The following is a 16,530-nucleotide window of genomic DNA, read 5'->3' on the forward strand; positions in this document are numbered from 1 at the left end:
GCGGAGCCAGGACTCCAAGCCCCAGGCTCCCTTGTGGTCTCCTGACACCACCATTGACGCCTGCATTCCGTGCCAGGAGGCACGTCAAATACTTCAGCGGGTGCCCGCAGCACCAAGGGCGGGCCCGTCTGCACCTATTTGCGGCCGGAAGAGGCTGGGTTGGGACAAGTGGACCTGGTATTTGGACATCGCATGGTCTGAGGTCAGTGCTTTTATCGTTTGCAGCACATGCATTTCCGCCACTGAACCCCTTTTTATTTTCTCCCCTCTTGGCCCGTGTGGTTTATTATAAGGCCCACCTAACTGCTGGTCCTCAGTTGTCAGCTTGGAACATAAGCAGTGATTCTATATATTCTACGCACAGCAACCAAGCAGAATATCCCAAATAACATCCCAAATAAGAAGCAAAACAATGGGGCAGCGAACTTGTGCTGATAAGAAGCAAGTGACACTTCCATAACCCACGCCCAAAGCTCATCCCACTTCTATTGATAGGATACTACAGAGGGCAATAGGAGCGGTGGCTACTTAAATTTAACTGACTGAAAGATGGCTATCGCTAACCCCGAATATAGATTTTCTCCTGACAGACTTGGTGTCAGGGTTGCCGGTCCTGATCCCGGTGAACTACGAAGATGGCTGCCACTCGCGTGAACGCATGCGTGGAAGGAAGTCAGGCGGGTTAAAGCCTGACCTCCCTCAGGAAGTGATGCTTCGCGTTCACTTAATTTGGAGTCGTGTCGGGCATTGATGTGTCTGCATTTCCCCGGGACGCTGCGTCTCCTGTGTAGGCTTGGCGCCTGGAGCGGCGTTCGTCCCGCGGCTTTTCTTCAAAGCGGTTTTTCTCCCTTGGTTCTTCCCGGCGGCGCCCCTCCGTTTCCTCCGTGGCTTTCTCTCCACGCCAGCTCGTCTTGGTGGTATTTCTCCAGTGGCTCCACCCGGCGCATTTCTCCTGTGGCTCCTTCTGGCAACATCGTTTGGGGTAATTCCGTGCATCTGAAAAAACAAGAGAAAGAAAAGAACTTTCAATCAGCAATACTGAGATTATGGTGACAGCGCCTCCGCGCTGCCCTTTCATTTACTTTACTTTTAAACCACTTACCTTATCCTGCTCCTGGCACTGTGGGGATCTGTCCCTTTTTCTTTGCTGTACCTATGTAAAAGATAAAAGAGATACCTGAATACAAGGTTATTTTTTGTTATTTTTCTGCTACGAATTCAGTAGGATGCATTATTGTCACAAACAAGACTTAGTATAGAAGGTGAGCCTTATTCTCTGCACAGAAAATATTACTTAATTTCTTTCTTACCTGCATTGCAATAAATGTTTATTATTATTTTCAGAATAAGATACAAGCCTCATACGTTATTGGAGGAAGGGACTATACAAGACCTTGGCTTGTTAATTTAAGGTAGGAACTAATAGCACTAGAAGTATTAAAAGAAGGACATAGAGCAAAGACTCCTGCATGCTAATTTGTTCCTGTCATTTACTCCTTTCCCATAGCCCCGTGCCATATCCTGACGGGTCCTGTGCCACTTGGAGTAGCAACGTGGGATTTCTTCCCCTGTTCCTTGTTTTGTTGCCCTTCTTCCCCAGGTTACCATTGTCACTTTGACTTGGTTGGGTGCAATAGGTGGCTTAGGGAAGTTGTGGATCTTGCTTCATGTTCCTGAAGTCCCTGCGAAAATATCTAGAACATTGACAGAACGCGAAGCCATAGAAAAGTTTCCTTTTCGCCCGAACGTCATGGACATGAATCAGGTGACCCTTACTGACCTAGCCCACATGATAGGTAGTTTGCAGAAAGAAACACAGGCCCTTTCAGCAAGGGTAGATAATATACAGAGAGGACTGAGGTCTGAGTCAGGGATAAGTAATATCGGGTTTCCATTCAATCCTTCTACTCAGACTCCTAGTATTAGTCTTCCGGTGATACAGGTCACTACACCACAGTCCATTCCATTGGCCACCCTGAGCGTTTTTCAGGGGATCCTACTAAGTTTGCGGCCTTTATTAGCCAATGTCAACTTCACTTTATGTGTAAGGCTTCTTGCTTCCCATAGGACCAAGCGAAGGTGGCTTTTGTTATATCCTACCTGGGAGGCTTTGCTGCAAATTGGACCATACCTTTAATAGAAAGAAATGATCCACTATTACAGGATTATAATGCTTTAAAAAAAGAACGTAGAAAATTATTCGATAGATATTCCTTCGTGCATTCTGTGGACTCTGAGCTTCTGAACATAAAACAGGGAACCAAAGACTTAACTAAGTACATTTCCACTTTTAATAGGTTAGTGGCAGAGGCAGGTTGGCCAGAGGAGAAGCGTAGTGCTCTGTTCTATCGTGGATTAAGGGAAGAATTAAAAGATATATTAGCACAGGTAGTTGACCCTCCCGAGTCTTGCACGGCTCTCATAGATCTTATAGTTAAATTGGATCAAAGGATGGCTGAAAGAAGAAGAGAAAAAGGCAGGTCAGAAGGACGTGTTCTTATGTACAAAGAAAAGAAAACAGAATCCAAGAAGGCAAACGAAGAACCTGAACCGATGCAAATAGGTAGTTTGAGAGGGCCCCTTAGTGAGGACGAAAAGAAGCAAAGGCGGGAAAAGAAATTATGTTTGTACTGTGGCAAGCAGAGCCATTTCCTTAGAGAATGTCCTGTAAAACCAAAACAGGCTAGGCATTCGGGAAACTAGGAAGCCCGAAGTCTCATTAGATAAAGGCTTCGGGTACTTCAGGAATGATTTTCTCACAAATAGCTTCTGTAACAAACTATTTTTTACTTTCCTCACGTCTCATCTGGGGACAGCAAGTTACAGACATACAAATAATGGTGGATTCTGGAGCTTCAGGAAATTTTATGGACACACAGTGGGCTCGGGAGGAGAAGATTCCCTGGGTGTCTAAAGATTCATGGGAGGAGGTCACCACTATAGATGGGAGTAAGCTAACTTCTGGTCCCATTACTCATACTACTATAAACTTAACATTGATCATACAAGAAAGGCACCATGAACACATTGCCTTTGATCTTATACGCTCTCCTCAGTATCCAGCTATATTAGGGTTACCTTGGTTACGTCAACATAGCCCATTTATTAATTGGAAAACACTGACACTTGCTTTTAATTCCGATTGTTGTACTAACCATCTCCTTCCTGACACGATCAGTCCCGAGATAATCTGTGCCATCTCTTGTAGTGAGGAACCTGAGCTACCTCTTGTGTATCAGGATCTCAAGGAAGTATTCGATAGTAAGAAAGCCACTAGTCTTCCGCCTCATAGGTCCTTTGATTGCAGAATAGATCTATTGCCTGGAGCTCGTATACCCTGTAGTAGAGTGTATTCTCTGACTGAGAAAGAAAATCTGTATTTAAGGGAATACTTGGATGAAATGCTACGAATAGGTTTCATCCGACCTTCCAGATCACCAGCTTCCTCATCTCTTTTTTTTATACCTAAAAGAGAGGGAGGTCTTAGATTCTGTATAGATCATAGGGCATTAAATGCCATTACTGTTAAAATAGGTATCTTCTACCGCTGATATCCTCCCTCCTTGATCAAATGAACGAAGCTCAAGTCTTCACTAAGTTGGATTTAAGAGGAGCATACCATCTCGTGAGAATTAAAGAGGGAGACGAATGGAAGACAGCCTTTTGCACTAAATATGGATTATACGAATATTTAGTAATGTTATTCGGGTTGTGTAACGCTCCTTCGGCTTTCCAGTTCTTTATCAATGAGATCTTAAAAGATATGTTAGATCAGTTTGTCATTGCTTACATTGACGACCTCTTAATTTATTCCTCATCTCAGCAAGAACATGAAATACATGTTATAAAGGTCCTTGAACGTTTGCGAGACAACCATTTTGTATTGCAAACTAGAAAAGTGCTGTTTCCATTCTAGGAAGGTAAGCTTTCTTGGATTCGTGCTGAAACCCCAAGGGATCAGTATGGACCCACAGAAGGTTGAAGCTATTATGCGTTGGCAAGCACCACAAACTATTAAAGAGATCCAAAGTTTTCTCGGGTTTGCCAACATTTATAGACATTTTATCAGTAATTTCTCTGATTTAGTTGCACCCATAACTAGGCTGTTAAAGAAAGGGGTTAAGTTGCATTGGACAGATGAAGCAGAAAAGGCCTTTAATTCATTGAAGAATGCCTTCACTAAAGCACCTATTCTACGACATCCAGACCCATCCCGACCTTTTGTGGTTGAGGCTGATGCCTCTCAAGTGGCTGTTGGAGGGGTTCTTTCCCAAACAGATCCCAATACCGGACGCCTTCATCCTGTAGCATACTACTCGTGAAAATTAACTCCAGCTGAACAAAATTATACCATCGGTGACAAGCAATTGTAAGCCATTAAAAGAGTATTTGAAGAATGGAGACAATATTTGTTAGGCACTAATCATAGAATTACTGTCCTTACCGACCATCGCAACTTGCAGTTTTTGAAATCCGCCAGGGCCCCATCTATGAGACAATTGCGCTGGACTAAATTTTTTAGTAACTATGACTTCTTAATACAGTTCCAAGCAGGAAAGAAGAACGGCAAAGCAGATGCTTTATCCCGCTTAGGCTATGAGAGTACAGAACAAGAGGGTGAGCCTCCCTCCATAATTGCCAGAGAAAGAATAATCGGTGCTCTGTATTCAGAAGATGACTTTTTGAGAGCCGTTAAGAAAGAACAAGCATCCGGAGATATGACAGAAACAGTAGGAACTCAAGAAGTCACTAGAGATAAGGACTTGTTTTATTTCCAAGGGGGTTTAGTACTCCCCACCCATGAAATGAGGTTACAGGCATTAGAATGGAGTCATGCTCATCCTCTCGCTGGACATCCAGGTTATAGGAAGACTCTAGATTAACTAAGAAGACATTTCTGGTGGCCTAGTATGGTTAGGGATACAAGACACTATGTACAGACATGTCATGTATGTGCCCAGGGGAAAGCCTCTCACCAAAGCCCTACAGGGTTGTTGCAACCCTTACCAACTCCACCGAGTCCCTGGCATACTGTGTCCTTGGATTTTATATCAGATTTACCCAAAACATCACAAGGGAACACTACCCTCCTCGTTGTTGTGGACTTATTAACCAAGATGGCACACTTCATTCCATTGAAAACCCTTCCCACATCACGCATTTTGGCCTCTGTATTCGTTCAGCATGTAGTACGTTTACACAGCCTTCCATCTGTATTGGTATCAGACAGGGAGGCACAGTTCATCTCTAGATTCTGGAGGGGGTTGGGAACCTTATTACAGATAGACGTACGACTGTCCTCTAGTCACCAACCTCAGACGGACGTTCAAACCGAGAGACTAAATCAATGTTTTGAACAATATATTAGATGCCAAGCCTTACCCTCTCTTGCCGATTGGGATGATATGGTATGGATTGCGGAGTTTTTATATAACAACAGTTACCATTCCTCCACTGCTTATTCCCCCTTCTATTGTACTTCCGGTTTTCACCCACGAACTATGCTATCTCCACTTTCCTCTACTTGTTCTGTCCCCACGGCTACAGACTTTATAAAGCAATTTCAAGATGTACACAAGACGGCACAGGTTAACTTAGAAGACACTAAGGAAAGATATAAAAAAAGGGGCGGATGCTCACAGACGCACAGTGCCTGGATACACCAGGGAGACGAGGTCTGGTTATCTACTACATACCTGACATTAAGAGGATCTTGTAAATTTAAACGTAGATACATAGGCCCATACAAGATATGTAAAGTGGTGAACCCTGTCGGTATGAAGTTGAGTCTTCCGGCGTCACTGAAGATCCATCCAGTATTCCACATTTCTCTCCTGAAACCAGTTGAACCTGGTACGCGTCTCCCTAATGTCCCAGCCCCTGTGATAGTGGATGGCGAACCAGAATATGAGGTCGGGGTGATTATTGGCTCGCGTAGAGTTTTTTTTTTTTTAAACTTCTGTTTATTGTAGTTTTTCTTTTACATCCAACATAACCACCAATGACATCTGATACATCAAATCACATATTATACATTACATCGTTTGCAGGTTTGTCCTTCCAGCACGTATCTCAGTACTATATGTTCCCACTCGTGTCCATCCCCTGCTCCGAGCCCTCCCAGCATGCCCACGTGTTGGCCCCACATCCTCCAGGGCTCCCCTACTTCCTACACTGGCCCATGTTCCCATCCCCACACTACCACCCCACCATATACATATATGACTAATTAACCCAGTATTGTGCAGCATTTCAATCATTGCGAACATATCCAGAATCTGCCAGCACCCTACCCAGCATTCCCTCAAGTCCGTGAGTAGGGATCCCCGCCACATGGATCAGAAAAGGCTGGGAATTTATGGGAACACTATGTCTGCTCCAATAGCATAGCTCTGCACCCCCGTCGCTTTCCCCCGGTCTTATCCCTCCAATGAGGATCAAACAACTTAAGGGCTTTCTCCCTCTCCCCGCTCAAAAGGCCCCGTCCCCCCCTCCGCCCCGCCACAGCCTCTACGCGCCTGGTCGCCCGCCGCCGGGGAAAGAGTCGCATTCGGTGCCGCCAGCAGGTAACACCTCAGGGGAGCCCAAATATCCCTAGGCCTCAAAGCACTAGGCAACATCTCCGCATATGTATTGAGTCGTTCCTGGCAAATCACTAGATCATCTATCCAATCTTTGAACTTGGGCGCCCTTCCCCGGCACCAGCGGCAGGCCACCCGCCTCTTGGCAATCAGGAGGGCCAGTGCAACATACCTCCAGTGTACTGCCGGTATCAATTTAGTGTATCCTAGAAGGGCTACCGAATGTGCGGGTTTGATGCATATATTCGTCATCCGGGCTAGCGCGTCAAACACCCGCCCCCAAAAGGCATTAACCTCTGGACACTCCCAGGCCAAATGAAGAAAGTCCGCCCCCGGAGCCCGGCACCGATCACACCTGTCAGAATCTCGCAAATTAAACCTGAATAGCTTGGCCGGGGTATAGTACAGCCTATGTAAAAATGTGTAATGTATCATGCGAAGCCTGCTGCTGGCCGACACCCTCGCGGTCTGCAAGCAGCAGTACTCCCACTGATCATCCGTCAGGACCTGCCTTAGCTCCTCACTCCAATTCGTGCGGGACAACATAGTCGGTAGTTCTCTCTGTGTGTGCACTGTGCGACATATCAAAGAAACTAGCCTCGTATTCTTTGTACTCTTAAGCAGCAATTGCAGAGGGGCCAGTGCATTGGGCTCCATTGGGTAATCCGGTGTCCATGCCCGGATACCTTGCCGAAGGCGAATATAAAGGAAAACATCTAGCGGGGCTGCTGAACTCCCAGGAATACCTGTTCAACAGTGCGAAAGCAGCCATCCTGATGTAAATCCCCCCAAGTGTGTATGTTTGTGTGCTCCTTGAAGTTACGAAACAATGCCTCCTGGAGGAGAGGCATATCTGGGTGGTAGGTAAGGGGCATCAATGGGGAATATAATAAGGGGACCTGCAACATGCGCCCTATGCGCTGCCACGCTCCAGCAGTACATGTGAGGGTAGTCGGTGCTTTGTCCCGAGGCTGGATCGGGTCATACAGCACTCCCTCTAGTGGAGTGGGGTGCGCCAACCAGTGCTCCGCCGCTACCTGCGGCATATACCGCGGCTGTTTTACCCAGAACCATGCATAATAAGCTTGAGCACTAAAGTAGTATAGTTCGAAATCTGATATACCAAACCCCCTTGTGAAAAGGGTCTAGTAAGGACCTGCCACTGTAACCGTGGCTGCCTACCTCCCCACACCAGGCGCGTTAGTTCTGCCTTGAGTGTCTGAAAAAAATAGGCACCCGGATAATACGGAATGTTTAAAAACAAGTGCAGCAGTTGTGGCAGTATCCCCATCCTAATAAGAGATGCTCGCCCTGCCATAGAGAGCGGAAGAGCTATCCAGCGGGACACATACTCTCATAGGGGTCAATGAAGTACCATAATTTGCACGCATTAGGTCCTCTCTATTCCTGGTAATCTGAATGCCTAGATATCGCATGTCCGTATCACACCACTCCAATGGATAATCGAGAGGGAAGCTAGTCGTAGCATCCGTCAGGGGGAAAACGCAAGATTTTCCCCAGTTAATTTGGACCCCTGACAATCTCCCAAAGACTATAAATTACCGGAGGAGGGGATTTAGATTTTGCTGTGGGTCTCGTACATATAACGTAATGTCATCCGCATATAAGGATACAAGGATTTGCCTCTGATTACACCGCAAAGACTTGTCATTGTTGTGTTGCCTCAGTTTGGCCGCTAAAGGCTCTGTTGCAAGAGCAAACAGCAGGGGTGAGAGCGGACACACCTGACGGGTGCCCCTCGTAATTGGAAATGCGTAAGATGTGTGACCATTAACCAAAACCTTTGCAACTGGCTTATAATATAGGAGACAAATCCAGGAGAGGAAGAGGGGCGGAAAACCCATCCGTAGCATTACCCCATAGTTATAATCCCATTCAATGGAATCAAAAGCCTTAGTGGCGTCTAAAAATATCGCTGCCATAGGCAAGTCTGGGGATACATTATTGAGGACGGCAAAAAGCGTCCTCAGATTGTGCGATGTTGCCCTCCCAGGCACAAAGTCCGACTGATCCGGTAGAATCAAGTTCTCCAACAAGAGGCTCAATCGAGCTGCTATGAGTTTAGCCAGAATTTTGACGTCGCAGTTAAGGAGAGAAAGGGGTCTGTAGGAGTCACACTGTGGGTAGCTTCCCTGGCTTTAAGAGTGAGACAATAATCGCCTCCCTCATGGAAGCGGGTAGGCGGCCCACCTCTAATGACTCTTCATATATCTACCGCAAGATAGGCGCCATTAGATCTATATATGTCTTATCGAACTCTATAGGAATGCCGTCGGTACCGGCAGCCTTCCCACTTTGCATGCTCATAATGGCTTCCCGGACCTCGTCCAGTTCAAACGGGGCGCACAAGAATTCCCGCTGTCTGTCACTCAACCAGCCTAGTACGACATCATCTAGATACCCTGCCAGGTCCAGCCCCTCACTACGCTTTGTAGTATAGAGGTGTTTATAATGCTGCGTGAATTCATAAAGGATATTAGGAGTATCCCGCAGGACCTCCCCACTCGTATTCTCAAGCTCCAACACTTAATTAGCATGCCGAGGTCTTTGAACTACTTGCGCAAGAGTCCTGCCAGGGCGCTCCCCCTCTCCATAGTGACGAGCCACCCATGCCTTATTTAGAAACCTCGTTTCCCTTTGCGCCGCGTCCATATATTCCGAGAGAGTCTCCCTAAACTTGCTACGGACTGTGCTGTTCGGATCCGCCGCCAGTTGTCCCTCCAATGCCTTAAGCTCTGACTCCAGCCTACGCAGCGTATTCATTATATCTCTAAGGACTCCTGACCCCTTTGCTATACATATTCCTCGGAGTGTGGCCTTAAACGCCTCCCAGATGGTTTTCACACTATCCACTGAGCCTTTGTTCCGTGCGAAAAAATCTTGTATTTCCTCTATTAGTTCCGCCTTAAAGACCGGGTCTTGCAATATAGGGGCATGAAGCCTCCACGCCCTGCGTGGCATGTCAAATTCTGAGGAGGACAACGCGAGTTTCACCGTGGCATGATCAGAGTACGTCCTGGCCAAGTGCTGCACTTGGACTATCGCCGGCCCTAACCCTCGGGTGATCAGCAAATAGTCCAGCCGCGCCCATGTCCCCGCCAGCGCCGTGAAATGCGTACCCTCCCTCCCGTGCGGGTGAGCATGCCTCCAAGCATCGAGCAACTGGTAAGCTGTGATAGTATCATGGAGGAATGCATGCGCTTTTGAATAATGGTGCGGGCCTGGATGGGATCTATCTACACTGGGATCATGAGTTACATTAAAACCCCCCCCCCCAAATGATGTGGCTGGAGCCTATTTCCAGTATCCTAGCCCATAGTGAAATGTAAAACTCTGGTGCATCCACATTCGGCCCATAACAGCAAGCAAGGGTGACCGAAGAAGTTCTCATTCGCCCCCATGCCAAGCAGTATCTTCCACCTGGATCACTCTCCGCCCCGGCCATCTGGAATGGCGTCTGTTTTTTTATAATGATTGCTGTACCCCTCGCATATGACGAATACGAAGAGAGAACTCTATGCTCTGCCCATTTGCCTGCAAAGTTAAGGGATTTCTGCGGGGCAAAATGCGTTTCCTGCAGCATAGCTATATGCACTCTGTGCCTGTCTAAATATGCCAAAATTTGCCTTTTCTTTCTCGGATCTCCCATGCCTCTGACATTCCACGTAAGTATGTTTATTTGTCCAGACCCAATCTCAGCCATCTTCCGAATCAGATGCCATCCGTCTGTAGCAGGCAAGAAGGGAGAAGCGTGTGCCCAGCTTACCAGTTACTGCCCATCCCGGAACGCATGTCAGGCACCCCAACTCCCCCACCCCTGGCATTGTTATTACGCCTGCTAGCTTTGAATCTCGATGCACAGATGTCAAACAACAAAATACCCCTTCCCCACTCCCCCCCACTCCCACCCACTGAAGCACCCCCAACTTGCCAGTATAGTACACACTCCCACCCTCCCATTCCAAACAGAAATAACCCATCAATCCCTGTAGTAGCTGCACAGGGCGCATTCTCAGGGGAATACCCATAAGGGGTCATTTCTAGGTGGCAGCACCGGAACCCCACACCTCCAACGCGCCCCCTATTGTTAGAGGGACACGCCTCCAAGGGCAGGGTGTGCTCGATGCAACGTAACAGTCTCCCAAAATGGACCATCATGAGCTCGGTGTAACTGCGTCTTCCTTCATGCCCACTTTCCAGGTAGTAGTCTGGGCACTAAGCTTAATGATGAAGACCAAGCGAGAGTCTGTTCAGTGTAACTCATCTTCCTCCTCCGCCAAAGGCAACCGCCGAGGCGAAGTCTCGCGTCCCCCCAAGCCACCCAGGCACTTCACCTGTTTGAGGAACTCCTCCACCTGCTGTGGCTTGGTGAAATAATGTTGCTTGCCTTGATGAGTGACTCTAAGCCTAGCAGGATACAGCAGCGCATAATCAATTTGTGCTTTTCTCAGTTTACTTTTGACTTCTAGAAATTTACGTCTCTCCTCCTGGACGATGGGCGTAAAACCCGGGTAAAAAGAGAATTCAGTTCCATCATAGGACAATTTTTGTTCATTTCGTGCGACTCTCAGGGCCACATCGCGGTCCCTGTAATTCAAAAGTCTGGCTATGATGGGACGCGGCGGACTGCCGGGCGGGGGGCGTGGACCTAGAGAGCGGTGGGCCCGCTCCACTATAAACTGGCTGGAGAAGAATTCAGCCCCAATGGCGGACAGCAGCAGCTTTTCGACGTATTCCTCCATTTTCCCTATATTGGTCAATTCCGGAATACCCTTTATTCGAATATTATTGCGCCGGCTGCGTGCTTCTAAATCCTCATTTTTTGCTGCTATGAGCTTTAAGAGCTTATCCATGTGGGCCAGCTGCGTGGTATGTCTCGAGGTTGTGTCCTCCACATCCGACACATGCTTCTCCGCCTCCTTAAGGCGCTCCTCATGCCCCTCCAGCTTGTGCGCAATCACGTCCATCCGCGTGGACATTCTGTCCACTTTATCCACAATGGTGGTGAAACCCTGTCTGACCTCCTGGAGTATACTTTGTATGTCAGTATCCTGTGCAGCCGCCCCCTCCCCCTGTTCCTCCTCTTCTCTCCTGTCAGCATCCCGGTCCGCCTGCACGTGAGCCGTGAGCTTCGGCTGTCTATTGTCCGTTTTGCCCATGGCGCCCCTGATACCTGCCCAGGCAGTGCACCCCCACAGCGTTTATGCACCTAATCCACTCCCCTGAGCTCCGATCACAGGCTCAGTGCCAGAGAGCGCATCCGTCTATTGCAATAACTCCAAGGGGCTCTTCTCTGTCAGCACCCACACCTAGAGTCGCTCTTTTGGGCCTCTGGTGTAATCTCAGTCCCTTCACTTTCAGCGCGGACGTCAGGCAGAACCTTCCATGCGCTCAGCAGGGCCCAGCCACCACTAGACCCTTACTGGCAATATCGGCCGCATGCCCCCACAGTCCAAAGTCAATGCGTAATTTACTCCTCCAACTCCATTGCGCCCCTCTCCAAACGCATCTTTCGGTGTGGCCACTGCTCCTAAGCCTCTCAAGCGCCAGCACTCAGTTCCCCAATTCAGGCGGCAAAGCAGCAGCAGCAGCGTCCTCCTAGTAACGACGTGCAGGCTAATGCGCGTGAAAAAGCACCCTCCAGCACTCACCCTCCTCCAGTGGGTCAGCACTCTCCAGATTGCCGCGTTTGGGTCATGGGCGCAAGCCTTCACCCCGTCCCTCCGTCACGGGCCTACAGGTCCCTCGTCTCGGCCCCCGCTGATTCCCGCCGGCTTCAATCAAGGTGGGGGGGGCAGATACAGGCGCCCACTGCAACGCTCCGCACTCCATGTGCAACGCAGAGGCCCACTGATCTCCGTGGGCCCCGCGGACAACGCACCTCAGCTGCACTCACCGCGGCGCCCGCTACCAAGTCAATCCGGTGCCCTCCTGCCGTTGTCCGCTGCAACTTCCTTCGTCGCTGAGGTGTCTATAGGGCCTCCACCTTACAGCCCCCGGTCAACACCTCCGTCCTACCGAGGATCGGCCCCGCTGCTTGGTCCTCTCCGCTCGTCCCCTCTCTCTGACGGCCCGAGCTCCTCGTGGTCAGCCCGGAGCTCGCGTAGGGGGTGACGCCGCCTCAGCGCTCCGCAACTCTGCTCCCTCGCCCCCGGTTTCTGCTTCACTCCGCCGCTACAGAGGCAGTCAGCCTCCAATTCAGTTGAAAATTACACCGGGTCAGGAGCCGGGCAGCGTGCGCCTGGGGAGTTCTTTTTCAGGCGTCTACAGGACCACTTGGGAGGATAAATCCAGGATTAAAGCATCGGGCTGCTGAAGCCTCACTACAGTGCGGCCATACTGCTAGCGCGCCACCTAGCGCCCCCTGGCTCACGTAGAGTTAAACGCAAACTCCAATATTTGGTGCACTGGAAGGGATTTGGCGTTGAGGAGTGTATGTGGTCGCCAGCTAGCCAAATACACGCCCCTCGGTTGTTACGTATATTTCACAGACGACATCCTGAAAAACCCAAGCCAGTAGGGGGTTCGTGGTGGGGGGTGTACTGTCAGGGTTGCTGGTCCCAATCCCGGCAAACTACGAAGATGGCCGCCACTCGTGAGGACGCATGCGCGGAAGGAAGTCAGGCGGGTTGAAGTCAGGCGGGTTAAAGCCTGACCTTCCTCAGGAAGTGACGCTTGGTGTTCACTTACTTTGGAGTTGTGTCGGGCATCGATGTGTCTGCGTTTCCCCGGGACGCCGTGTCTCCTGTGTAGGTTTGGCGCCTGGAGCGGCGTTCGTCCTGTGGCTTTTCTTCCCAGTGGCGTTTCTCTCTTGGTTCTTCCCAGCGGCGCCCCTCCGTTTCCTCCGTGGCTTTCTCTCCGCGGCAGCTCGTCTTGGTGGCATTGCTCCAGTGATTCCACCCGGCGCATGTCTCCTGTGGCTCCTTCTGGCAACATCGTTTGGAGTCATTCCGTGCATCTGAAAAAACAAGAGAAAGAAAAGAACTTTCAGTCAGCAATACTAAGATTACGGTAACAGCGCCTTCGCGCTGCGCTTTCATTTACTTTACTTTGAAACCACTTACCTTATCCTGCTCCTGGCACTGTGGGGATCCGTCCCTTTTTCTTTGATGTACCTATGTAAAAGATAAAAGAGATACCTGAATACAAGGTTATTTTTTGTTATTTTTCTGCTACGAATTCAGTAGGAAACTTCCTGATGCATTATTGTCACAAACAAGACTTAGTATAGAAGGTGAGCCTTATTCTCTGCACAGAAAATATTACTTAATATCTTTCTTACCTGCATTGCAATAATTTTTTATTATTATTTTCAGAATAAGATACAAGCCTCATACGTTATTGAAGGAAGGGACTATACAAGACCTTGGCTTGTTAATTTAAGGTAGGAACTAATAGCACTAGAAGTATTAAAAGAAGGACATAGAGTGAAGACTCCTGCTTGCTGATTTGTTCCCGTCATTTACTCCTTTCCCATAGCCTCGTGCCTTAGCCTGACGGGTCATGTGCCACTTGGAGGAGCAACGTGGGATTTCTTCCCCTATTTTCTTGCTTTGCTGCCCGTCTTCCCCAGGTTACCATTGTCACTTTGACTTGGTTGGATGCAATAGGTGGCTTAGGGAAGTTGTGGATCTTGCTTCATTTTTCCTGACATCCCTGCGAAAATATCTAGAACATTGACACTTGGATGCCACATATGCTCCAGTAACTCTGGCTAGTGATCTCCCCAAAGTCCAGCCACAGGGGTGTGTAACCACAGATGAACTATCCAATGCTGATTTGCATCTGGAGGTTGATCCACCATGCCTCTGAAAAAGGAAAACCTAAGCCATCTGCGAGATTAGGTGTGAAACGGAAGAAGGGTGCTGAAGAAATAATGGTCACAAGTGACACTGGGGAGAGAGGTGCACCCAGTTGCCTAATGATAAAAAATGAACATCCGACATGGGTCACAAATTTAGTGTCGGACTTACAAGCTCAAGTTAGGATCATTGTGAAGGACGAGCTTAAATTGTTGATAGAACGGATCGATAAGTTGGCATTGCTGTTTAAGGCTCGGGTAGGCAATCAATGGGTCCCGAATGGGGGGAGTGAGAATGTTGGTGGCCAGGAAGCATAGGTTGCATCTAGCACTAACAGGGTTGACTCACCACCTGTACTAAAAAGAACTACTGCTATTGCCCGAAATCAAGTCAACCAGTGCTCTACAAACGTAAGTAGGGCTAATTTAATCCCCCCACTAGCATATGAAAATGAGCAATGACAGGAGCACAGACAACGAGAGGGGGGAAGGATCCGTTCGACGTACAGAAGCCAGTAATGAAAAGCAAGCCCAGCTATGAATTAATCTTCCACCCCCCTCAACCCCATATGTACTTGTATAAACAGGTGTACCAGAGCTTGTGAGGGGGCATAGCGAATCACATCAGGAATTAAAAAATAAATGTATGTTCTGGCTAGCCAAACAGAGGCAATTTTCTTACAAGGATGCAGGAGAGATCCTCCTAACTCGTAGAGTTGGCTGGGTGGGCTGGAGATCAAAAGATGTTCAGGGGGACTGTATTGTGATGAACTTTAGAAATCCAGTGGCTGCCCGAATAATCTTAAGTAGGGACGATTTTAGACAGGAGGGGGCCATAAGGGCCCTTCCGTTGAGCTACTTATACTCTCCAGGGAGGCCCCCACAATCTAGATCGCAGGATGGTGGGGAGTAGAGTATGTTGAATCAGATCTATCAACCTGTTAATTTAGACCATGAACGACCCAGGCAGCTGTTTAACATATCAACATCAAATAGGTATGGGGTTCTAGCGGGAGTGGACTGACTCACACTTGAAAGATACTGGTGAGAGGAATCCCATCTTCAGAGAGAGCAACAGGGGAGAATGTTTCACCTGGGGGAGGTCCCCAAACACAGTATGCCACCTAGGTGGGGTGAGACCTGTAGGAAGTTGTGTGGCAACAAAATGAAAGAAATTGATAGGCACAAGGCCATATCAACTAGACCACCTCATATTTATCCAATGAATTTGTCCAGATGCCAGATTTGAGTGCAGTGGAGGCCTTATATTCACCATCCCCCATACCCACCATCACAGGTAGCCGTTGGATCCACCAAGGCTGCGGGTTTTATCTTGGAACGTAGCTGGACTAATGGCTAAGATGGATAATCCTGAATGGGGGGTATTCATCGAGCAATATGAGGTCTGTATGTTCCAGGAATCCTGGGCTAGGGGGGATAATTCTAAAATAGGGTACGCATCGTATAGTGTAGCTGCAACATTGGGGGGAAGGGGAGGCCTTCCGGTAGGATTTGCATTTGGGTTGGTGTACATCTGGGCTGTGTAGTAAAACAGATGGAGACACTTTCAAATGACATTTTATGTATTCTTCTTTATTTTCCATCTAGGATAAAAATTGCTCTAATAAATGTTTACTCTAGACCGGTTAGTCGCAGCCAAGAGTCAAGGACACTCGATGAGTTAACCTCTTTTTTGTCTATTATCACTGATGACTGCCTGGTGATTATTGGTGGGGACTTTAATTGCCAATATGAGCCCCTGGACAGCCTGAACGGAGGCAATCCCAATGAAGACAAACACTGGGCTATCCCCGAGACCACTAGCCAGTTAGTAAGAGTCTGGACCCCTTTGGTGCTACAGATGAATTTTCTTACATTAAAACATTTACTGAGGGCATGTAATGGTGGAACAAAATCAGATTCACCAGGTAACCACACTTTCAATAGAACTGGGCTTGCATCCATTTTAGATTATATCTTGAAAGACACAAAATCCTGGCACAGAGTAATAGATTTTAAGATTGTGCCTCGGCATGACAGCGACCACAATGCCTTGATTTTAGATATGGTCTAGCCTTGCCCTGGGAGTTTATCAGGTCCGTCATCATCAGTTGATGATAGGTTAAC

General features: G+C 48.3%; 1 protein-coding gene across 1 annotated transcript; it reads right to left on the reverse strand.

Moving 5' to 3' along the window:
- Positions 1-424: 424 nt before the first annotated feature.
- LOC146821064 (uncharacterized) lies at positions 425-13,702 on the reverse strand. The gene is made up of 4 exons (XM_085609322.1): positions 13,667-13,702; positions 13,293-13,560; positions 1,103-1,153; positions 425-996 (listed from the first exon to the last, which is right to left on the reverse strand). The coding sequence occupies exons 2-4, from the start codon at positions 13,536-13,538 to the stop codon at positions 721-723; spliced, it is 573 nt and encodes a 190-aa protein (XP_085465448.1). The 5' UTR covers positions 13,539-13,560; positions 13,667-13,702; the 3' UTR covers positions 425-720.
- Positions 13,703-16,530: the final 2,828 nt, after the last annotated feature.

This window comes from Triturus cristatus, chromosome 6 (assembly GCF_964204655.1).
Source record: "Triturus cristatus chromosome 6, aTriCri1.1, whole genome shotgun sequence".
Classification (NCBI taxonomy): domain Eukaryota; kingdom Metazoa; phylum Chordata; class Amphibia; order Caudata; family Salamandridae; genus Triturus; species Triturus cristatus.

Bases quoted from the DNA above. Each gene is read 5' to 3' on its own strand.
- LOC146821064 (XM_085609322.1), bottom strand. From the start codon at position 13,538: ATGTTGCCAGAAGGAGCCACAGGAGACATGCGCCGGGTGGAATCACTG. The intron at 1,154-13,292 runs GTAAGTGAACAC...TCTTTTACATAG, and splicing joins ATGCCCGACACAACTCCAAA to GTACAGCAAAGAAAAAGGGA. The intron at 997-1,102 runs GTAAGTGGTTTA...TTGTTTTTTCAG, and splicing joins AGTGCCAGGAGCAGGATAAG to ATGCACGGAATTACCCCAAA.